A 24,886-nucleotide genomic window follows, 5' to 3' on the forward strand; every position below is an offset into this window, starting at 1 on the left:
CCACCTCCCAGCCCTGCGGTGGCTTGGTCTGACAGGGCCAGGGAAGCTGGAGCCAAGAGGGCTCGTGTGGGGAGAAGCCATAGAAGCCCTGCACAGAGCTGGCAGCACCATCCCTTATGCCAGGGGGTTTTATGTGGGGTCCCAGCTGGGTGGCTCTGGGAGAGCCCAGGCTGGGGCACAGGGCAGAGGAGGCGGGGGGGCTGCGAGCATGGGGCTTGTCCCTGACAGGGACATCTCATGGGAGAATGGCCGTCGCTTTTCAGTGCAGAACAGTACCAACAGCGCTGGCATTATACGCTTTCCAGGTGTAAAGAGGGGGAACACTGAGCACGGCTTGTCCCTGATGGAGAAGTTTCACGGGAGGGTGTTCAATGCTTTCCAATGGAGAACGATGCCGACAGTGCTGCTATTTGGCATTTTTCCTTTTTCCAGGTATAAAGAGGGGGAGCCCCTTCTCTCCCTGGCAATGCAAGCATGTGGGGTATCTCTGTCACGGGATATGCTCTGCCCCACCGCCCCAAATCCCATCCCATCTTCCCAGGGATTCAGCACCCTCCCGCCTCGGGGCTGCAAGGGGAGGTGACAAAGCCCGATGGCGAATATTTGGGGTCGAAACCTGCCTTTTTCCCGAGCCCACGTTGCTACAGTTGCACCAAGCAACGGTGGGGTGGGGGATGCACCCTCAGGGACCCCCTGCCCAAATGCGGTGCTGCCGCCCATAGCCCCCCCCGCCCACGCTCGGGGGCCACGGCAGGGCGGGTGGCTCCGGAGCGTGGGAAGGTGGGGAGCAGCGCGCAGCAGCATCGCCGTCGGGCAGAGCAGCCCCAGCAGCGCAGGTACCCGCACCGTCGGGGCACGGGAAGGGGTGGGGCCGGTGCCGCCCCCTCGCTGCCGATTGGCGGCGGGCGGTGACGTAGAACGGGGCGGGACCGACGGAGCCATGCGGCGGCCCCGGGGGCGGTGGCAGCGGCGGCGGCAGCGGCGGCGGGAGAGGGGCAATGGGCGATGGGTGGCTGCAGCCCGACTGCGGTCCCCAAAACCGCACCGTCGGCGGGGTGACGGCGGTGCCGCCGACCGGGAGCAAGCAGTCGGCCGCCGAGGTGGCGTCGGAGCAGTGGGCGGTGGGGATGAGCCTGCTGATGGCCGCGGTGGTGCTGCTGATCGTGGCCGGTAACGTGCTGGTGATCGCGGCCATCGGGCGTACGCAGCGGCTGCAGACCCTCACCAACCTCTTCATCACCTCGCTGGCCTGCGCCGACCTGGTGATGGGGTTGCTGGTGGTGCCTTTTGGAGCCACGCTGGTGGTGCGGGGCACCTGGCTCTGGGGATCCTTCCTCTGTGAGTGCTGGACCTCCGTGGATGTGCTCTGCGTGACAGCCAGCATCGAGACCTTGTGCGTCATCGCCATCGACCGCTACCTGGCCATCACCTCGCCTTTCCGCTACCAGAGCCTCATGACCAAGGGTCGGGCCAAGGGCATCATCTGCACCGTCTGGGCCATCTCCGCCCTGGTCTCCTTCTTGCCCATCATGATGCACTGGTGGCGGGACGAGGACCCCCAGGCGCTGGAGTGCTACCAGGACCCGGGCTGCTGCGACTTTGTCACCAACAGGGCTTACGCCATCGCATCGTCCATCATTTCTTTCTACATCCCACTCCTCATCATGATCTTTGTGTACCTGCGGGTGTACAGGGAGGCCAAGGAGCAGATCAGGAAGATCGATAGGTGTGAGGGCCGGTTCTACGGCAGCCACGAGCAGCCGCCCCCGCCCCCTCACCCTCACCACCAGCCCATCCTCGGCAATGGCCGAGCCAGCAAGCGGAAGACCTCCCGCATCATGGCCATGAAGGAGCACAAAGCCCTCAAGACTCTGGGCATCATCATGGGGGTGTTCACCCTTTGCTGGCTCCCTTTCTTCCTGGTGAACATCGTTAACGTCTTCAACAGGGACCTGGTGCCGGACTGGCTCTTTGTTTTCTTCAACTGGCTGGGCTATGCCAACTCCGCTTTCAACCCCATCATCTACTGCCGCAGCCCCGACTTTCGGAAAGCCTTCAAGAGGCTTCTCTGCTGCCCGCGGAAAGCTGACCGACGGCTGCATGCCAGCGGCGGGGAGCTGGCCAGGCTGCCTGGTGGCTTCATCAGCACCGTAGGCTCCCCAGATCGCAGCCTGGGAGGGACCTGGTCCAACTGCAACGGGGGCACACGGGGTGGCAGCGAGTCCAGCCTGGAGGAGAGAAATAGCAAAACGTCCGATTCGGAGTCCAAGGTATAGGGGGAGCAGGTTTGGGGGGCCGCATCGGACCCAGGGCAGGGGGACAGGCGGGCAGGGAGACGCGCAGGAGCAGAAAAAACCCTGGCAGCTGCCTGGCGGTAAGGCTGACGCCAAGCAAAACTGATCCCTGTCTTAGCAGGGAGAGAGCGGGTGTTTACTTAGGAATAAAAGCAGGTGAAGTTGTGTACGACATACCTCATCCGAAACTACGGCAAACAGGAAACCCACTGACTGGAGAACAAAGACAATAAACAGCCCATCCCAAAGATAGCCAGCTGGTATTTCGGAAAAACGCTTTTGGAAGGGGCTATGGCAGCGCCCTTTGCTCGGGTGAGTTGTCCCAGGACCGTGCTGGCGGTTGGACCGGAGCGTGGAGGTGCTGGCTTTGGGCTGCCGAGTTCGGCCGCAGCCGGGGTCCCAGCCGTCCCCTGCCTCGCCCGGGGCTGTTGGACACCCCGGGTTTCATTCCCTGACCCCTGGCACCGGGCAATTTTTGGGGAGGCACAGGGTCCGTGCTGCAGGTGCTCCAGGCGGAGAGTACGGACCCGCGGGCGGGATGAGTTTGAAATTCAGAGTGGCTGTGCTCCCCGCTTCCACAGAGCAGCGACAGAGAAAAATAACTGAGGAGCACAGGTATATTTTGAAAGGGGGTAAAAAAAAAAAAAACAACAACCAACCCACACTTTTGTGCTTTTTCCTTCTGCATCGGCAAGCAGTGAGTTACTGTGCTTATCTCCTTCGGCCAGACAATAGCAGTCAGGCTGAGAAACTTCTACCTCAAACTGTGCATATTGTACAGGGGAGTAAACGGACCGTGTTTATATTAAACAGCGTATCTGCATACCACTAGTAGTATTTTATGAAAAGCTCGGGGGGAGAAGCAGCGAGGAGCCTTCTGTAGCTTGTTCATTGTAATTACAGATGAACGGGGTGGGGGGGGGAAATATCCAGGCAACAACAAAAATTGACTGCACATTTTGAAAAAAAATGGCGACAAAGCCGTTTTTTGCACAGTATTAAGAGTCGTAAAGTTATTTGAAGATGTTACTTGCACACACGTCCACACACGCAAATTAAAAATGAAAGGGAGGTTTGAGTAACACTGACCCTGAAACTGATTTCTGGTTTTGTCTGATCTGTTATAGTTTTATTCAGAGAGTGACTTTTTATATTATTTTATTAAGGTACTGTAAATATATCCATATTATAAATTAAAATATCTTAAGGGACTTTATTATTTTTATTTTTATTTCCAAGTGCTCACGTGAATCTGCTGTTATGTTAGCACTTGTGTGTCATTTCCATTTTCCTCTCTGTGTGTGTTTTATAACATATTTATACTCTGGTGCAATTTACTACTGTGTAAGTAATTGGTCTATGTGCAATAAATACCATTGCAGCACAAGCAAGCGTGTCTCTATAGGTTTTGAAACAATACCTACCTATAATGGGAAGAACAGCATTTGTTTTTCTCTAGAGATGGCTCAGATTACCAATACAACTTTATCTAATGGCTTTTCCTGACACAGTATTTTAAAAAATGTGTTTGAAACCCAATAAGGTTGTGTTCCTGTTGCACCAAGGTCTGCTGACTTCCCTTGAAATTAATGGCTAAGGACAAGGTGTTTCCACTCTGATAATGAATACACTCATTTTCTGTAACTATTCCTTTCTGGAATATATATATATATATATATTTTTTTTTTTTTTTGGTAGGAGTACGTAGCTGGGAGTCAGGAGACCAGAATATTTAAGATTACGGAGGATGCTTAATTTGAAAGCTAAAATTGGTCTCGAGTAGAAAGAAATCTCCGTACGCAGTACGCGCCACCCCACAAGTAAGCCCACCTCGTGCCGGCAGTGGGCCTGATCCTGCCTGAGCGAGGTAGGCGGTGGGCATCCTGGCAGGGTCGGGTTCCAGTGCTGAGGGTGGAGGCTGGGGGAGACCCCTGCCCGAAAAGCAGCCGGAGGAGGCTCGTGCCTTGTAAGGGGAGATGGCAGCCGGGAAGCCGGTCACGGGAGTCCCGACTTTTGTTCCCTTTTACTATGAGAAAGGAGTTAACCTCTGAGGGAACGGCTGGGGCGTAGCTGGAGCAGGGTCGGACTCTGGGACAGACTTAAACACTGCTGAAATCAGGGGAAACCTCTTCTGTTGTCACTGGGTGGAAAAAAATCACCTAGTTTGTAAACTCCAAAGCTCACGTGCAGCGTGGCTCAGTGTGCTGCTGGTAGCCCCGTGTTCCTCGGGGGCCAGATGGTGATAACCAAATGTGGTATTGCGGACTGATCCACGTAAGGAGGGACTGTGAGCAGGAGGGCTGCGGATTTGGGTGCCTGGTCCAAAAGACTGTCTTCCTTTATTGCTTTATGAAGGTATGCTGTATCCCTGTGGTTTCGTAAAGCTTTTCATTACTGCAATGAATACATGGCAGACAGAGCAACAAAAAGGCAGTACAGAATAAAAGTGAAGCCATTTTTAGCTTTATTATTAAACTCAGAAGTATAGTCAAATTATAAATCACCTCCTGGGAAGAGCACTTCCCCGAGTGACTTCTTTAGAGCGGTGGCCAAACGGTTTGTTTTGGAAACCATTTGTTCATTTTTTTTGTTGTTTTAAGAATGAAGGAATTTGTCTTATGCAATTTCTAATGATGTATTTTCAGGGGAAAAAAAGTTACCTTTTTTATGAAAGGACAAAATAAAGGGACTGAGGAAGTAAATGATACTTTTCCATTGATGTTACTGGTGTGCAATGTGAGCTGCTGTTAACGGTGTCTCTCTTGTAATAGAGAAATGGGCTCCTTAAAATGCCGGGGTGACATCAGATCAGGTGCTAAGTGAAGTAGGCTCTGCCACTGAATTTTTTTTTTTTAATCTGGTTTTGTCTGTGATTCCAGCAAAAGCAACAGGACCAAAAGGGTGCATGGGACAGCAATGTCAGACGCCGGCGACTGCAGCGAGGTGTCAGCTGCGCATGTTGGGGTTAGGACAGGATGGGGCAGAGCTGCTGTCCTCCTCCTGCACGTTGGGGATGGCAGTGAGCCAGGGCAGGACTGAGTCCCTGCCTGCCAGGTAAGGCAGGGCAGGATCCGTCCCAGCGCCCGGCTGGGAGCTGAAGTGGCTGTCGAGCCCCTGTGCTCAGCATGGTGCTGGATCCTGGGCAAGCGCGGTGCCCTACTGCATGGGGTGGGACAGTCTAACAGACTTGGGTCTTCGTCTCATTCATTCACACACTTAATTTTAACCAACCAAACACTCGTGTCCTTAGACTTTTAAAAGTGATGAAAGTTTTGGCTCAACAGGATCCTTAGGTGGGAAATTTAGGGCCAGAACTGGCTCAGCTTCTCCAGACGAGTATCTGCACTGGGCCATACTTCCCCTGGACGAGTGTAGTGAGGTGGAGAAGGTGGAAGGTAGGATGAGTTCTGCACATTGCCCTCCGTAGGACCAGTTGTGTGAGGAAAGTGGTCGGGATTTGTCTGCCATTGAGTCTTGGCCAGCCGAGGACCCACTGGAAGAGTCTGGAGGCTGGCGTGCTGAGTCCTTTCATAAACAGCTAAGATAATTCACCTGGCAGCGTGGATGGTGGATGCCAGTCCCTGTTGCGCGGTGTAAAAAAGACGGTGCGGACGGAGCAGGACATATGGCACACACGTGTGTGAGGAACGGGACGCTGCTGGCGAGCGGTCTGCCATGGATCAGGCTCAGAACAGGCTGTTCTCCGCGGAGAAGAAGGATACTCTGAAAAGTGTTACAGGGCGGCTGAAATACTCCGGAGGCAATGAGTCAAACGCTTGCGACGAATATTGTTTTCTGACGAAAACCAGACATGGATTAGCAATTGGAGCTGCAAGTCAGAAAGTATAGGTGGTAGGCATGCGGCTGCACACGTACGTGGGCAGGAAAGCAACAGCAAAGAGCCGCAGGCCTGCAGGAAGGGGAGACACAGGTAAAACAGAAATCCACTCAGAGAAAATTATTTGGCGAGGGTGCCAGAGACTTCCAAATGCAAGACGCCCGATTCTCAAAGGCGCCGGCTACCCTTTAAGCAGTGTTTGCTCAGCACTTCTGAAGAGCAGGCTGCATCTCTCCACAGGCTTAAATGGGAATATGTTGGGTGGAAAGCCTGGCTTCAGTTTTCTGTGTGTTCAGGAAAGTTAAGGATGTTTCAGACACGCAGGGGGCTGTGGAAGCGCCTGCAGACGTACCTCCCCGCCCGTGAGAGCTGCACAAAAGCGTTCCTGCAAATTCACTGCGCTCTGAGACCGTGACCCTCAGCGTTCACTGACTGTAGCTCCAAGCAGTGACTGATGAACAATTGAAACTGCGTGCAAAAAAATGGGTCTTAAAATTGTGACCTGAGCTGCGCCCATGGCGCACACAGCGTCTGACAGCATCAGCAGGGTGTTGGTGACACAGCACGCGCCGCTCCTGCTGCAAACGCTGCTTTCCCTTTGGGTATGCACGTGTTTTCAAGTATAAGGACAACTTCTTTATCAGATTTTTTTTTTCCCCTCAAAACCCTATCTGCAGTCAACATTTTATTAATAACTTTTAAGTGGCTATTTTGCAAACCTTCCTTGTCCTGCACACTTTGCTAATTTATTGTAATTTCCCGTCCGGTGGAGTGCACTGACTTCCTTTATGTAATATATCAGCTGCAGGGCTGGAAATTGTGCACTGAGAACTGAAAGAGCAGACTTTCTCGAGGCCAAATGCGGTCAGGCATCATTGCCACCGGGAGCAGAATTTGACCTGATAATCTAATCTTACCCGAGAGAGTATCTCCAGGAAAGTATCGCTACCAGCAGCAGACGACCTCTGCTAATGAAGCTGGAGCAATTAGTCCTATTCAAAGCCGTCAAGAATATGTTAACTGCTAAACAACAGTTAGCGTAGGATAGCTCAAATAATGAGTGTTTTGTTTGCTGGTGTGTGTTAGGTGATGTGTTGGGAAATAATTATCCTTTGACTAGCAGCCAGCTTTGTACTAATCAGAAAGAAGTCATGTTCTGTTTGAAGGATTAGACCTAAAAATAGTTCAGTTGCGGTGAAATGAAGCAAACTCACGGAGATGTACACACCTTCTTAACATTTCACTTTTCGTCCTAAAACCTCATTGTTCAGCTGTAACTTTCTGTTTGATCCTGTCGAAAGCACTCATACGATCTCCTGCGACAGCACTGAGCACATGCCCCCCGAGGAGCTTTACCCCATGCACCGCTGACTCGCTTTCAGAGCCTGCCAAATTCCCGACGGCCCCAGGAGGAAGTGAGGAGTTTTTCTCTTTAGATAAACAACCGCACATAATGTATGATCAACAGTATTTGTGATAATCGTCTCGTGGAAGAAATCGATACGCTCTTCATTTGCACGCCCGCCCATCCGCGAGGAGCAGCCGTGGTAACGGCGGGCGATTTATTCCTGCAATTCAGAACAGCGGGTGATTTATTCCTGCAATTCAGGCTGTCAAACTGTGCTTGAAAAAGTAACCCAGATGGGACAAGGATAAAAAAGGTGATGCTGGCGAGCAAATTTGGGGTTGTCATTGCAAACAGCAAAAACTGGGACATCTTTTGCCGTAATGGTATGGTGTTATCTTTTACTGGGACAGTCTGACTGCTTTGGATAGGGATGCACCAGGCAGATGCACCACCACCTCAATGCCATTAACCTGCCAGAAATGCGGGTTAAGAAGTGTGCGAAGGAAGACACTTTTCAAACAGGGCTGTGGCAGCAAGGGACTGGCAGCTGGAATGTGCCCCAGACATCCCTAAAAGTTTTTTGTATTCTTTTAGGGTAACAGCAGCAGGCTAAAGCACACCTGAGCAGCTTCTCAGCCAACATAAAGCCGTGCGGCTCCCTAGCCCATCCATGGCTCCTAGGACACATTCCCAGGACCCTAGCATTCCTCCGTCCCCTCTGAGGGGCTCCAGCTTCTGCTGAATTTCACAGGACCTGGAGCCTTTCTCTGGCCTGGAGCCGTTGTCCTCTTGCGTGGCACTTGCAGGGGGGATGCACAGGTGCTGTAGTGCGCAGGGAGCGCCCACGCTGGCTCAGCTGAGCTGGGCGTGCTGGTGCAAGCTGCCGGCCGCGCCACTCCCCTGAGGCATCGCTCCGACCTGCAAACGCCAGCGACAGAATCAGGCCCGCCGAGCTGCAAATGGAAGAGTGTTGGGTTTGTTACATAAACTGGCAATCGGCTTCCTGGGTCACAGAAACCAGCAGCTTGGTACGCACATTCACGTCACAAACTGCCATTTTGTCTTCCCGTCCGCTCGGCTTCTGGGTTTTTCGTGGTGTTTGCTTGCTCAGCCTTAGCACCCAGCAGCACGAGTTTTTCGGCTGTGCCTCGGCAGCAGTCTGCATCCATACGTGAACGATGCCAGATGCTGGGCAGTGTTTGAGTTTGGTCGTACCCATTCCTTCCAGGGTTGATGCTCAGAGTTACTACCTGCACCTCCAGGTCCACAACCTGAAGGAGAAAACAGAAGCTTGCCCCAGACTTTTGCCATTGCTGTGGTTGACAGCGCATCTCAGATGTAATGGTGTGCCTTTCCTTTCTGATCCTGTGTAATGCGCCAAATCCTGTTGTCCTTAATGAGATTAAATGAGGATTTTCTAATAGTTCGGTGCTCCAGCCATTAGCCAGTGTTGTGCATCTCCAGGCAGTGATGTACCTTTGCATGCCTGGACCAGTGTCTCTGTCAAAGCCGTGATATGTAGACTTCTTCCTACCAAAATTATTTTGATAATTGGTCTTAAGCACGTTGGCACAGTGCTTTGAAATGTAGATTTCAGTGTGTGCACCTAAAAGGCAATCAGAGGCACTAAGGAGCTCAAAATCTCAGCAGCTGCTGGGTGTGTAAATATTTTAGCTGCCAACAAGTGGTTTTTCAGGGCCAGGCAAGTGCAGCATCCCCTCAGAGGCCATCAGCTGCCCTTCCCCAAAGTGGGACTGCGGAGTGCCCTGCCACTGTCTGCCGGGACAGTGACAGCTCCTGACAAAAGATTTGCCATGTGAGAAAATTTAAACAGTGCTTTGTGGCCAAAATTTAAAGAGTGCTTGTTAAGAAGAAGGAATTCAGACAAGCCCCTCGCAGGATTTCCTAGCAGGGAAGGGAGAACGATGTTCTGGGGTAAAGTTTCCATGTATGGACCAAGAGCCCCTTGTTGACTGGCTCAGGGATAGTTACAGCCGCGAGCCACGGTGCATTTGGGTGTATAACATACCCCCCTCTTACCTGCCCGCGCATCGGAGGGGATATCCTGCAACCCAAAGGTGTGTGCCAGCCTGCGTCCCGCCTTGGGGCTGGCTGACCCGCCATTGTGCTGCGGAGGGAGGAGCGCTTCCTCTTGGACTGGAGCAGGTAAACTGGGAGACGTCCCACAAAGCTTCCATTGTTTAACAGCTCCCGGAGCCCGCCTTCAGCCAGGGGTGTTTTGTTTGTCTGTTCTTCCCCTAAATACTCGCTTGGGAGCTGTCAAATGAAAATCTCAATTAACTCTCTGGCCACATGAAGCGCGGTGTGGGATGCGTTCCCGGGCAGGCAGCTGACCTCGCCGCGGTGCAGCGATGGAGGCGAGGGGGAGGCAGGAGGGGTGAGGGGGGGACCTGTTGCTCACCCCTCAGCCCCCCGGCTGAAGCATCGCTGGTACCCTGGCAGGTTCCCCTCGCCAGACCAGGACAGCCGCAGCACCGGTGTGCCTGGGCTGCGCCTGAAATCCTGGATCCCGACACAGGAGCAGCCGATCTGCTCACAAATCTTTTATGTAATATTTGGTGCAAGGCAGTGACTGCTGCAGTAATGGCCAGTAAGAACAGGTGTTGTAACACTGCTCTAAACTACTTTGAGAGCATCCACGGGAGAGGTTTTGTTCCTGTTTCACTGCCAGGTTGTTCCCAGCTAGCTGGCACGGGGTGAACACGTCTGCAGTTTTCAGCATCAGCCCATCCAAGCCGGGGCTGGTGCTCACACTCTCCCCTCCATCGCATGTCCCGCTGCCCAGACTGGCACTGCTGCCTGCACAGCTGCGTGGACAATGGTCTCCTCCAGCTGAGAAGTAGCCCTTTCAGAAAAGGTTTGGTTCAGCTGATCCGTGCGGGTTGCACAAACACAGGTAATGGCACGAGGGGCGCGGGGATGTGTGGGGTGATAGGGCTGAGATCATCCCTTTTGGTAGCAGCCCTGATTTGGATGCCTCACCGTGATCACACACCTCATGTCGGGCGGTGATGCTGTGGAAGCTGAGACCCAGACCAGCACTGTCTGGCCTCTAGTTTTGCCTGACCTGCGCTAGAAAAGCAGGACTTGCCACCTAAACCTTCCCTCCCTTCAACAGCTGTGCTGAATATTATATTGAGAAATTGCACGTAAAAAGTGAAAAAAAAAATTAGTTTTGTACAAATATTTGTGCAATAGAATTAAAACACGATTTAAGTCTGATCATCCGCTGTGTAACTCTACCACAGTGAAGAGGATGGGACAGACACCAACTTTTGGCAGAGATCTGGACCAGGGGTGCTGAAAGAGCAACTCAGGTACCAGGTGACAGCACGAAGCTGTCTCCCACTGCAAGAGGGTGACATGGCAACGAGCCACAGGCATTGGAAAAATAATTCCCCAGAAAGAGCAGCTCTGTTTGCACAGTGTCTCCGTGTGGATCCCGATGCTGATGGGCACCATTGAGCTGTTAGTGGCTTGTGAGTTATCCCCATGGTGCGTGTCTTCTGATGGATGATGTTTAACTGCTTTTATTCCTGCACACTCCACTCATGTGGGAGCAAGGAATGTGGTGATAAAAAGGCTGGAATAATTTCTGTGCTGGATAGTTTCCAGTAATGTATTTCTCATTATATGACACTGCCATCACTGTACAAAATCTGCTAAGGTGCCTTTTAGGAAGATGGAACATTTCTACGCAGCCATAGTTGAAAAAGTTGTGATGTAGAGTAGGTTGAGCTTTGAGCAGATACTTTTCAATTGCACTGGATGTGCTTGGGCTTTTGCATGGTATGGATTTCTTTGCCTTTACAGTATGAGGCACCTCATAAATTAAACGGTTGATGTTGCCAAATGCATGCTGTTAGCACTCCGAGCAGATAATCCGTTTGGTGGCCTCAGCGGAGCCTATCACAGGGCCTGTCTCCAGATAACAAGAAGAAGAACAATGGTGCTCCAAGCTCCCAGGGACCTCCACTCTCTGGTTCTGCACTTCAGAAGAGAAAAATTATCATTATCTGCATGGCTCAAGCTCCCTTTGAAATGTGGTTATTTTTTACTCGTACATTCCTAGTATTTTTTATGTGGTATCAGCGAGAAACTTGAAACTCCCTTTGAGAAGAGAAAGATTTCCTGCAGCCCTACTACTAAAGAAAATGGATAGATCAAGTAATAAAGTTCAATGACTTACTTAGCATCAAATAAGAAAGAGAATAATGAATTGGATTTTGTGTGCCTGTTTTTCCTCTGCAGGGAACAGTCAGGCTAATGGATTTGCATTGCCTTCTGCTTCTGTTCATCAGTCTAGGTGAGTTCCAAACACTGCTGCCTTTTTGTGTTCTCCTTTCCCTGCTCATTTGTCACAACTTCAAGTATTTGGAGCTTAGCAAACCCATCAGTTTTCTGCCATCAACGCCATCCTGACCGGTGAGGAAAACATCCAAGGTTAACCCCCTACGTCCAATGATGACTTGTGGCCTGCTGCGTGGACATCTGTATTTTATGCTAGATAGCTGCAAGTAGGCAATTCCTTACTTAGGGTTGACACTAGTTTCCTACTATTATGAGCTCAGGCTTTAACGTCCTTCAAGAGAGACATTATTTCTCCACCGGGTTCACCAAAAACTGGTTGGATCTCCAAGCCCCTCCTTTGTTTACGGGCTTTTCCAAGTGTGCCTTAGAGCTTTTTATAGGGGAAGGAAGGGAGGTGGCGTAGGAGGAAACTATTACAAAGCTATTTAACATAAACAACTTTCTCATGTAAACTCCAAACACCACTTGGCAAGGAAGAGGTTAAAGCCAGGGGGAGGACAGGACACTCATTAGGATGAAGATATAAATAGCAAGTTGGAAGCCTGGGTAGGGACATGGGGAAGGGGAATGGGTGAGTTGACCCTAGATGGGGTGGACTCCCTCAGCTTGCTGAAAGCTCTCTGCTGCTCTGCCCTCGGGGTTTGGATCCAGGTCCTTCCTATGGCATCCCAAAGCAGGGGGATGCCCAAATAGAAACCATGCATAATTGACCAAGAGTCATGTTTGTTCAAAGGAGAACCTGAAAGGTGTTCAGGTCACCTGAAGACTTTCTGTGGAGCCAGAAGCCACTGCTGGTCTCACCTGTCCCTTCCTGTCCCAAACCTTTGCTGGGTCCACCAGCGCCTGCCCAGAGCCAGGGAGGTGCTCTCTGCCCACTCGGATGGTCGGAGCAGGATTTCCGTTTTCCTACCAGCCTTGGTGCCTCAGACTTTCTGATCTGTTTTTTGCCTGGATGGGAAATGCATAATGAGAAATTGTTTAAACAACTTAAGGTACAAGGAAACTCGCTGGAGTAAAGAACAACGTTATAATTTATTTCCAAGGAAATGATGCACTCTCCAAAAGCACTCCACTCAAGCACTGCAATTTAAAGTTGCAGGATAATTGCTCAGCGTCTTCGGTGCTGCCTGCAGCCCAAGCGTGGTGCACAAGGAGGGCAGGAGTCTGCCAAGATCATCTGTGCTGCTGTGTGGTCCTGCCACCAGCAACAGCTCATCAGGAGGTTGTTGCAGATCCTCGCACGCAATGAGATGCTCCACGTGGGTATAACTCTGCTGTCGAAGAGGCGCCAGGCAATGTTATGTAAACTCTGTGCCAACGGAAATGTTAAGATACACACAAATATTAGTGAGGGCGTTTCCTTAGCTATGCTTTAAACCACCCATAGCAGCTATGTGGACCAAGATGACAAAGTGTAGAGAGTGACCAAGCCAAGGAGCATCACCCCCACCCCCTAGGCTGTGGGTAGAGTTGGTACCCAGGCACAGTTGAATGCTTGAGGTTCAGGGCAGGTCTGGCTGTTAGAGCTGTCCTGACTGTTGGTTTGCATGCATGGATAGGTCTGGACAGCCTGGTGCTGGTGAAGGAAAGCCCAGCAGCCACTGAAGCCCTGGAGGAATTCTTTTGTGCTATTTCCAGCGGTGCTTTTTAAGATCCAAAGGGTTCAGATCAGATGCATTTCTGAAGCTTATCTGTGTGAAATATTTGGCTGCTTAACTAAACAGAACAAAAACCTTCAAACCTTCTGAGGTCCATCCATCAAGAGCCTTATCTCCCCATGTCACCGCTCGGCTCCCGGCCGCTGCCGCTCAGAGCCTCCCGCCATCCGGGGTTTGGCTCTCGCCACCAGCTTCCCATCTCCCCTCTCTGGGCGGCTTCACAGCATTATCCATGGTCACCTCCTTGGCTCCCTGACACTTCAGTGATGGCCTCATCTCCGTCCCCCATGTGTGTAGCCATCTGGGCTATGGCCACAGCCACAACCAGAGCAGAGCCCACTGGCTTTGCCTGGCCCCAAGAAAGGAGGACATTTGGGTTTTTTAATGGGATATTAACAAAGCTCAGATAAAGGAATACAGTCCCCTCTAGTTGAGCTTGAAAGACTGAAATAGCCAAGGAGAATATTTCTAATCCCCTCTCTGGTAAAAAGGAGGTTTTGTAAGATGTCCCCTAAATCCCAGCTGTTGAGTTGGGGAGGAGGGGATGTCAGCCCTTGGCACCTAACAGCTGCTAGTCCTCTCTGGCAGAGGCATCCTCACTGCTGCAGTCGAGCTGCTTGAGATCTGAGGTTGCACCCCTGAAAAACCCGGTGGCTTTCTACCCCTTGGTGGGTGAGCATGGCCTGTGAGCCACTGGGACGCACGAGGAGCACGGTGAGTGCGCGGAGGGACACCAGCATCAGCAGCCTTGCGGAGGTTCCTGGCCGGGTAAAACAGCTGCATGGTTAGTTTTATGCCCAATTTATACAATGTGTTATTCAGCCTCGTCAGAAGAGCCTTTGCAGTGCTTGGTATCGGGGGCACAGGACATTTCTTGCTTTGAAGCTGAGCTGGCACAAGAAGTCGTCTGCAGTCCTGCTGTCCTGTCAAAGCTGTGGCCAAAAACAACAGGGTAAAGACTTTGGAAAAAGCCACCCATCCACAGTGCAACCAAGTTAAAACAGGGACCTGGCTGGCTCGGGGCTTGAGAACAGCTTTTAAGCACATCAGAGGTTGAAATGCTGTTCACAACGGCGGGAATCAGAGTTCTCTGCTGCTTGGTACTGCCTGGTCTTGGCCTGGATCTAGACAAGTTTTGTCATCGGAATGACCTTTTCCAATGGGGACTGTTGGTGCTGTGATGCTTTTCACAAGAGACTCTGACCCATGAGCTGTTGTTGCTCTCCTCCCTGTGGTTTTAATTTTTTTTCTCTGTTAGTTAGAAGGGTAAAACTAATTCCCATCTCATATATAACAGTGAATTTGACTCAATAGCAAGAGGACAAATGTACTTTTAATACTGTGGTGTATGATAAGTTATTTATAAATATCGTATCACTTCTAGGTCATCTTCAGGGTTTAAAATAAAGTTTTAATTTAAACATAATTTTCCAGTGTTGACAGATATGGTAAATACATTTTTGTTCCAATAAAATCCAATTTCAAAAATGTTTTGCAAAGATCATTACAAGCTAAGGATTATTTCCCTGTTTTTTTTTTTCTTTGTTTGTCTCCATATTCCAGTGTTTATTTTAATGTTACATTCCATTAAAAAAAAAAAATCTGTGACTGCAGTAATTTGTTCACCAAGGCCTCTGCTTAAAGGATGGGAGGATGCTCTCGAGAAGAGTGATGGAGAGAGGAGTTAGCTCATGTCACGGAGGCCTTGGGGCAGTTGCAGTAACCTTCTACACCATTAAGGGACCTAATGCCTTCCTTGTAGCTCCACGGGGGACTAAATGTCACCAGCACTGGGAGATACCCTACCTTGAAGGGGCCCAGGAGCCTTAATCTGGTGCTGGCACAGCTGGAGCACATATGCTTGGTCACAGCCCGAACTCCCCAGCCTGTGTGACACCACTGCAGCGTGATGACAGCAGTGTGTTGGCATCACTTCAGAGAATCACACGGTTGTGCAACGGCCCAGGACCAGAGGGGCCTGTCCCCAGGGCTCCGGTGGCACACGGGACTTCTCTTAAGCTCCAACTCTCTTGCTTAAATCATGCTGACCATTGTGAAGATGCTGGCCACCTCCTCCCCTCCAGAGCATCCCTTCTCTCTTCCAAAGGCTCTTTTCTTTCTCAGGCTTCAAGACCAGTGGCAGAACTAGCCCTCGGGGCACTGCTGCAAAGTCCCCTGGCAATTTTAGGCAATTGAGCTAACCTTGATATTCAAGGCAATCCCAAAAAGAAAGTCAAAAAAGAGGGCATGGTGGGACACATTGTGTGTCTGGAACGTGAAGTTAAACAGAAGACCTCCATCTACAGGAGGGACACATTCCTGTTGCCAGAGTTACCCATCCATTGCTGAGCTGAGTCCCTCCAAAATTTCTCTGGACCTTCTCTGATTTTCCTGCTTTCCCATGTAAACAGCTCCGAGAAATATATCTTTTTCTGTAATCAAATATTTTTGTTCTGCAGTAAAATAGCTCTTACATCAGTTACCACTGTATTGTGGATGCAAATACTGCACAACAGAGCCCTTACACGTTGTGAGGTGAGTGGGTCAGATCCTGCGCTTGAACAGCAAAAGTACAAGGAACTTGTACTTGATGAGCCGGAAAAACAACTTGTTTTAAAGTGCCTTAAAGCTGCTGTCTATCTTCTGAGCCCCGCAGCTTGCAGCCCATACTTGTCACACCACCGTTAGACAGTCAAACAAGAGATGATGCTGTTTGGAGAGTGTGTCTGTGTGCTGGGAGACGCGCAAACACTGATGCTTGCATCTGCATGGACTGGTCCCCATTTGCGAGGAGCCTCTAGCTGCTGTGCTGAAAATACCTGAGAAAGAGACACGCGGAAGGGGAGGGAGGTCTTATTCTGGTGGGCTGCCATGTCACTCAGGCTGCTTTCATGCTGATACCTAGAGGACGTCATCCGGCGTGGCCAGCCATGGTAATCCTTTCAGTGGGAACAGGTGCTGGAGGATAATCCTGCTGTTTTCCTCAGTTATAGTTTGCTTTAGTCACTAAGACTGAGCAAACAGGATTATCATAGCAGTGATTCAGGAGGTGAAGTTACTGGCGCTGTGCATCCGTGGCTCTGTGGACGTTTGTTTCCAAGGCAGACGCCGGCTTTGCTGAGCAGCCTGCCCTGGCGAGGGCAGTGGGTGAGCTGTTGGCACTGAAGGGCTTCGCTGGCCGGCTCCTGCCAATGGTCCTCACTCAGGTCTGCACCATGCCCCCGGACGCAAAGCCCGTGCTCTCCTACAGCTCTCCTGGAAAGATGCCTCCCCCAGCCCCCTGACTGTGAGTGGGATGGAGACTGCCCAGCCACGCAGCAGCAAGTGGCATCACCCTGAAACCTGGGCTGGGCCAAGGCACTGTTGGAGGGAGGACGAGTGGCAGGAGCTCCTGCCGGCCTGCCAGGTCCGCTCTGGTGGGGAAGGCTTGAGGTACTGCAGACCCCACAGGGTTTATGGGGAACCAGCTCTTCCTGACTCTGTGAAATTTCAGAGTGAGTCCATCCCTGTGTAAGTGCGGGCTCATGCCTCTGGCAGACTTTAACGTATCGTCAGGTTTTGTTTTAAATCCCCGGAGTGCTGCACTCATCCGTTCCCTCTCAGCTCTCCTCCACCACACTTCGAGATCAGCGTGCACCCTGGTGACACAGCTTGCTATGCGATGTCAATGCCTCTCTGCTCCTGTTTTATCACTTTTGTTTTTGCTGATAACCCCTGACCCTCTCAGCAATTCCCTTCTCCACCAGCGAAGGAGGTTGTATAGGGTTCGTGGCTCCAGCCTTTACACAGTCTCTGTGCACAGATGTCTGCTCCCCTTTTCTGCTTTGCTTCGGGACTTAGCTGACACCTAATTTCAGTAACAGCAAAGCAATTGAGCTGGGCTTCATGGTTTTGTGGCAGTCTTGGCCCGAAACTGATTTAAATAACAAATTGTAAAAAAAGCATACGTGTGCAGAGAAAATACCAAACTGCAGGAATAGGAACTAGAGACGTGCAGCTCAGGAAGGGTTGTTAAAGCTCCAGCTTGTAGCCGCGCTGATAAGGCAGTTTCCAAGAAGTTGCCCAGCCCTTAAATTCTAGAAACTCTCTCTTCCCAGGTCAACAACCTTTTATGGACTGGATCCTGGTGTCATCCTACGAGCAAACACGGGCCAGGCGGGACCTTCTGCAAGTGATACGAAAGAGTGAAGAACTCGTGTTGTCCAGAAACCTTCTGGCGTAGAAAACCAAAACACACGTTGAAAAGCACTTGTGGTAATTCTGGTAGTTTGGGAAAACACAAGAAAATGCTTCATGCAACTTTATGCCCAAGTCTCCTCCTTGCCTGAGAGGGGATCGAGGCAGCGTCAGCTGAGCTGCTGCTCTCCCCTTCCTGCGCCACACAGGCAGTGGCTGCGGCGCTGCCAGGCTTGGATGCCCTCCAAGGTCTCCCCTCTTCCTGGGGAGGGCTCAGTCAGCCCTGGGAGCAGGGCTGTGCACCCGGGCTGCCCCAACACCAGCTCCCTCGCAGCTACGCGCTCTGCTTTTCACCAGCCTTTACTTCAGACATGAGCAGAGACTCTTCGGAGAGGAGGTTTTCCATAGCATCCTCAGCTCCCTTAGCAAAAGCGTTGCTTTAGTGAAAGCACCAGGTCTGGGCTGATTAGACTCACTCAGTTGTTTGTCGCCCTCATTTCATGGGGATTTTAAAAAAATCTCTTATGCGGGTGCGGGAGTTGACACAACAGAACATGCACCGCGTTAGAGTCCATCCAGCTTGTGTGCAAACGCCTCTAGTCCCTTTTTAAAACTCTTAGCAGTTGTTTCATAAACACAAAATATTTTGCTTAATTTCCCAATCACGTGCCCGTTTCCTCAGCACGCCGGGTGGTGGAGGAGCCGCCCATGCGGATGGTGCAGAGCAGTCCCGGGTCCCTGCCAGAGCTGGCAGGAGATCCAGGCAGAGGCTACCACCTGCTGGGCCTTTCTCCTTGACTCTCTGCTCTGAACCTCTCCACAATGCCATTGACTGATAGCACCGGTTGCTCCCTGGGCAACTGCAGGAATGCCGAATGCGGAGCATCGTGGCACAACCATGTCTCACCAGCTCTTCATTGGTAGCAGAGCCATTGAGACATGAGCAAGCTGTGTGAACCATGGGGCTGCTGCTTTGTGAGGGTGCAGGACCTGGCCTGTGTAATCCAGGCAACCCAGGGCCATGTTTGTTCCACTCAGCGAGCTCAACCAAATGAGTCCTGTAGCTCACTCTGACCCCTGCACCCTTGAGATTAAGGGACTTGGTACCTGCTTTGGATGGGCAAACTTTGGGGATCTTGCAGGGCTGAACATCCAGCTGCTGCTGGCTTGTTCGGGAGGGGTTGTGGTGCTGAAGCATGCACGTTTCTGGGGCAGAGACTTTGATGTTGCACCAAGCGCACTGAACGCTCTCAGCCTAGTGATCTAGGCCTTAGTGAGCTCTACTGAGCTGCCCTGAGCCTTGGCAGGCCGTGCTAGTTCACACCTACAGCAAATGCGTCGGGTCTCGGCTGTCCAGTTAGCCAGGATCCGGGAAGGTCACTGGAAGGACTCCAGTGGCCTCAAATAGGAGTTGACTCATGCTCCATGAGATCAAAACAAAATGTCTCTGCATATGAAAAAGTATTATGGAAACTGTATCATTCATGCACAAAAGCCGCGCTTCAAACTTTATCACGTGAAACACGTAATATTGTAAATGGAAAGAAAAATTGCACGAGGCCGTCTGCGTATTAGAATTCTTGGCCTGTTAAAGCATCCCTTCCCATAAACACAGCTATGTCCTCCAGTCTGGCACACAAGGAGGCATCTGAAGCTAGAAAACTTGGGCTCTTTCTGCACTCCTTCAAAGCACGTGTTTCTCTGCAGCAGTAATTCACTTCTAGGTCCATTCTATGTCTCGTCAAGAGTGACCCAGAGCAAATGCTCATGATGGAGTTACCACTATGAGGTGGTGTGGCGGTGTGACAGGTATGCCTCAGTACCCCATAAATACGTCAGCAGCACTGGAGCGAGGCCCGGGGGCAGAGATGGGTGCGGAGAGCACCCCACGGGCAGGCTGCAGCGCTTGGCTTGCTTAGGGCTTTTGTGGGAGGTCTGGCTCTGTGATCAAATCCAGCCCCACTGATGCCGGGCAGGATTTGACCGTGGTGCTCAGCAACGCAGAGTCCCTGCGGTTCCTGCAGCTGCCATCTGATTGTATTCCAGCAATAGCTGATTGCCATGGTCCAGGGAGCAGGATTCGGCGTATCACAGTGAGGAAAAGAGCAGAGGATGGCTTGGCATGCACAGCAAACACAGTTTTCAGAGAAAAAAAATTAATTCCTGTGGGTATTAACCAGCAGTTTATCATACAGCCCCTAAACCAGCTCCTGATGCTGTGAAGTGTGCGTGAAGAGCAACAGATAGTTCCGCCTCTCCTCTGGCTTCTCCAAAGTTCTCTGTCGCTGGGCGCAGGTGAAGAGCACTGTGGCTGCTTGCTGCTCAGCGAATGGGAGAAGCCATGATGAACATTTCAGCTGCTGTCTGCGAGGGGCTCTTTCATCTGGCCTGGGGCCACGGGGCAGCATGCTCAGTGAGTAGCTCAGCCTTTCCTTCTGTGCCGTGCTCCCCAACTCGGGCAGGAGCATCAGGAGCTGGCTGCAGGCACTGCAGAAGCGCAGTCTCTCTCCTGGTAGGCTGGACCTGAAGCACTTCCTATTTATCGCTCTGCTGTGCCTCACTCCCACCACCCTGGCACACCTCTGTGGCAGAGGGGCCCCGCCACACACCCTCCAGCAGCTGGGCTTGGGTGCAAACGCATTCAAGCTTCAAGTGATACAGACAGCTAAGTGAAATAACTCACCTGCACCATTTATCCTCTATTACAACCAAATTACCCTTTTTTTTCCCCTAAAACACATGCAGTTCAGGACAGCTGGTCATAATCTGCAAGCCTGTCACACTCTGCAAGCCTGTCACTGATCTACGTGCCTATAGAGCACAAGAGCTGTGAGATGGCTGATGGGCTCTCATGCTCTCCTGCCCCAGCGTGATGAGTTGGCTGTGGAATGTGGCTCAGACAACTGGGCTGTACTGGTTCCCTGCGGGAGCGTGTTTCCCTAACACATCAGGAGACATCCAGCCGCGATGACTAAGGTCTTCTCACATTGCAGAAATCCAACAAATAACTGTTTCTTGAAAATAAGCTAGCGTTTTGTTTTGGGAAATGAGTGACCCGTCAGCCTGGTTCCTTTTGTGTAGGGGGCAAAGCTTCACAAGAAGCCGCACTGCACCAGGCAGTAACACGAGCATCTCACTTGCCAGCCCCCCCAGCTCGCCCCTCCTCCCTTGATGGGTTGGGAATGATCTCTGGAGGTCTAACTGTGGAGAGTAATGATGTGCGAAAGCTCACTTTCATTTTTCACTCTACTTTTTTGGAAGGTGGAACATTTTACAGTTGACAGGACCATGCTAAAGCCATATGAGGCAAGCAACTATTTTTAACCAGACGGAGACTATCTGAGAGTCTACTGCTGAATCATTTCAAACAAAGAAGAAATCATGGGATCCAAAAATGGTGCTGAGGGGGGAATGGGGGGTGGAAAGGCTTTTATCATGCACTTGTTCCAATAACTGTTCAACTACTTCAAGGCTAGGATGACGACTCTCTGAAAGTGCTCGTGGGGTCACTTGAAGTAGTGGCTGCATCTTACAAAATGCTTCTGCTTTGAGAGAGAGACAGGTGCTCAGGTTAGAGCAGCCCCCATCGCCCTGTCACACATTAGCTGGGTGCAATACGCTGAACGCTTGTGAGGCCACAGCCTGGGGTGAGAGGAGAAAGGGTGGGCGCAGCCCTGATCTGGATGTTCCTCCACCTGACAGCAAAAAGCACCATTTCTCCTTCCTCTGCCCACGCCAGTGCGGAGGTGGCACTTCAGATAATGCAAGTTTGCCAGGTGAAACCAGTCTTGTGGATAAACTTGGGAATTTTCTTCCCGTTTCCTTTGTCTAACGTATCTCAGTCTCACAGCAACACGCTTTTTCCCTGGTTATTTCTGCTCTCACCCATCCTCTCAGGGCACAGCTGTGGGAAGGGACAGCTTCCTGTGCACCACCACCCAGCCGGGGCACACCGCAGCCTCCTGCCAAGCCGACCTGGGCCTTTCGCTCAAGGAAACATGCAGTTCAGCTGATGCCACTGATGAGCATCCAGTCTGCTCACGCTTGAACGCTGCGCGTGGCTTAGCCTGTCCCTGCGCCTGCAATCTTGAGTAATGGGGCCTGACATATTTGTTTTTCCAGAACACAATCTCTTCAGATCAAATTAATTCTGTGATTTCCATCTGCTTCCTCCCCTGCATAAATGATGAAGACTTCCTGAAGCTAACGGCCAAGCTTGCTCGAAGCTGGGATATTAAAATTAATCTTTTGTTCTTGGGTACTTTCTGCAGGGTGATGACTCTGGGTGCTACTTCTCCCTTCTCACCTTCAGGTCCCAAAGCTGCAGGCAAGGAGATATTTTAGGGTGGGAAGAGGAGGGCAGGGCAGGGTGTGAAGTGACTTGTCTGTGGGTTTGAGCCTGCCTGGAGGCTCACACTGAAAGGTCTTTGCTGAGAGTCCCCATGTTGAGTTGCTGCGCATGGGACCAGGGCAGCGCTGTGGGTCCGGCCTGGGGCCCACACAAACAGCCCACGCCCGCACCCCACTTCCCCGGTCCAAGGGTGAGGCCAGAGGTCACCCGAGCGTTTCTGAGGACATGGTGACTGAGGGCCATGCTTAAAAACACCGGATGATCTCTCCTTCCCAATTTGCAGGGGTGCTGTTGAATGGGATGTTTGTACTTGGGCTCTAGCAATGCTGTGTCCTGTAGCTCCTCTTTGAGTTAAGAGGAACTGAGATTTTGATGGGAACATCTTGTATTGTGCATGCATTTCCCCTCTCCTGCTTATCGGGGGTTGCATCGTGTTGCTTATATTAAAGTCTAAAATATGGATGAACCTGTGGAGCATGAACAGCAAATGCTGCTCATCAGTAGATAGCCCACAAGCACATCCTGTTAATAAAGGGCACTGGGTGAATAAAATGCCTTTTTCTCCCTGATCAAGAAATTTTTGTTCACTGCTTTTTAGCAAAACATAGTGTTGAGTCTGAGCCAGGATGTTTATGTTTTTGTGTGGATCTACATTTGCATTCTCTCATGTCTAGCTCTGTAACCTGACTGCATGGCTGGTACAAGTAGTGCTGGCACCACAAAATTTTCATAGCCTGTGAAAGGTGTGGAGCAGAAATCTAGAGAATGTAACCTGCATCTGTCTCCCGTGGTGAAGTGTATTGCTTCTTTTTTAAAAAAAAAGAATCTGGCTTTTTGTTTGAGCAAGACGTAGCGTTCCGGTGCTGAGCTGCAGCTCTCTTGGCTGGCTCTGCTCACCAGGTGGGTCTGCTCCTGTGGGATTTTTAAGCGTGGTGGATTTTAAACAGATTAGTTAAAAAATTACAAACCTGAGCATGCAGTCTTCGTGGTTACTTCAGTATCACCCCTCAGGGATGGTTTTGGTTGACGGTTTTGGTAAGGTCGAGCCCCTCCCTTGTTCGGAAGGGAAACCAGCCGCATCTGCCGCACCAGGCCCCGCTGCTCTAGCACTGGCTTTACTCGAGCCTGCTTTTGCCTGCAAGCCGCAAGGTCTGCGTCCCTGTTACACAACCTAACGTCAGCGTTTTACTTCTTGATCGTTCTGCGTGCAATTTCAATTCCTCTAGCAGCATCTAGGTTATGTCATTGCACAATTTTAAGGGTGTTTTTCTTGGCTGCAGGTTTGATTTTCTTGGCATCGCAGACAGGGCATCTTCGCAGACATGCACGCTTGCTAGCCGCACATGCCGTTTCCCCTCTTGTGCACCTTGCACCGGCCTCTGCAAATGCAAACTGCAAAGTACTTATTTTGCAATTCTTTGCTTGCTTGTTCACAAAGAGTAACACAATTTCCCTTCCCTTTTAATTTTCATACGTCAATACTTATCTTGAATTAACGTTGTCCTTATGCTACATGAAATAAAGTTCTCGTTTTGATAGCAGTGCCTAGAAGATCCAGGCAAGGATCAGGAACAATTTGTGCCGGTTTTGCACAGGCAAACCCCAACGCTCCTGGTACCCAAATGCTTCTGCTCTGACCTTCACATGGATAACAGAGGGACACGGACAGGAAAACAGGAGCATCAGGAACTGATGCTGCAGCATTACCCAGCACGACAGATGTACGTCCTCAGTGCTAACCATCTTCAGACCTTTGTCAGCAGCTGTGCAAAGGGATTTCAAAGACACTGTGAAGGATAAGTAGGTACTTTGGAGTGTTTGTCATCATTGCATCCACAGCTCTGCTGTCACATTTTGCTTGTCCTTCTCTGGACGTGCACCTCCGCAGGAGAATGGCTTTAGGATTATATTTTTCCCTGGGCTGTTTGGCAAAGCCTGTTCCTTACTCCAGCAGTCCTGCTTCCAAGGGGTCTCCAGCTTCCCACAACATTAGCCCAGGGTTCTGGGTGGATTTATTAGAATCCTCACATTTTTCATCCCTGATACTATTATAACACAATTCTCTGTGAGGAAGCAGTACTGGAAGTGCAAGGTGTAACTCAGGGGGTGGTCACTGCACTGCTGCCATGTCCTGTTCCTTGGTGGAAATGCACTATGGGTGATCACAAAGCTGGGTGAGGTCTGGCAGGGCCTGGGTCTCTGGCTCCTGGGCAGACAGCAAAGCCTTAGGAGCACAGAGAAGAAAGAGGGGAAAGGAAAATTGATGGGATTGGGTGCCAACACAGCTCAGCGCAGGCAGACACTTCCCAAAAGGAACCTCCAAAGCAAATACCGTTGTGCGAGCCATTTCTGTGCCACATTGCCAAAGAGAGTCAGACTTTTCTTTTTCATGTATATCCACTCAAAAGCGCATGTTTTGGATGCCCCAGGGCTCAACAAGGAGAAGTTAAGATAATGCTGCCAGCTGTGCTCCAGATCTGACTCTGCAGCACCCTGCGTTCTTCCCGTGGAGGAGAGGCAGGCCATCGCACTCCAAACTCAAGTGGGGTTTGCTCTTGTGCCAAGATGCCCTTTCTAAAAAAAATACTTATTGTTTCCCCCCCATCTCATAGCTTTTTACCAGCTAGCCATTTCGCAGCCCCTTCCTCTACCCTGTATGTTGATTTTAAGCCTTTTCCCTGTACTGTGGACAGGCAGCATCTGCTGGCCAGAGATGCCCAGAGGAGCTGCTGGCGAGGGCTGAGCTTGAGGCAAGGAAGCGCGGGGAGGGGCTGCTCACACCAGCTCTTCACGGTGTTTTTGTGCACCTGACTCGCCCCTTTTCCTCAAACTGCAACTAATGGTGCCCAGCCCAATCTTGCCTTCTTCTGAAACCCATCAAAGGGACAA

General features: G+C 51.0%; 1 protein-coding gene across 2 annotated transcripts; it reads left to right on the top strand.

The window, feature by feature from the left end:
- The first annotated feature begins 973 nt into the window (after positions 1–973).
- Positions 974–18,009, top strand: ADRB1 (adrenoceptor beta 1). Of its 2 annotated transcripts, XM_086751645.1 has the most exons (3): positions 974–2,270; positions 11,753–11,807; positions 12,546–18,009. In XM_086751645.1, the coding sequence occupies exons 1-3, from the start codon at positions 999–1,001 to the stop codon at positions 12,746–12,748; spliced, it is 1,530 nt and encodes a 509-aa protein (XP_086607771.1). In that variant the 5' UTR covers positions 974–998; the 3' UTR covers positions 12,749–18,009. The 2 variants fall into 2 exon arrangements, with proteins under 2 accessions (XP_086607771.1, XP_086607772.1); XM_086751646.1 differs by lacking the exons at positions 11,753–11,807; positions 12,546–18,009 and having other exon boundaries at positions 974–3,681.
- The last annotated feature ends 6,877 nt before the right edge of the window (positions 18,010–24,886 follow it).

The sequence above is a fragment of the Chlamydotis macqueenii genome, chromosome 7 (assembly GCF_036417535.1).
Source record: "Chlamydotis macqueenii isolate bChlMac1 chromosome 7, bChlMac1.mat, whole genome shotgun sequence".
Lineage (NCBI taxonomy): Eukaryota > Metazoa > Chordata > Aves > Otidiformes > Otididae > Chlamydotis > Chlamydotis macqueenii.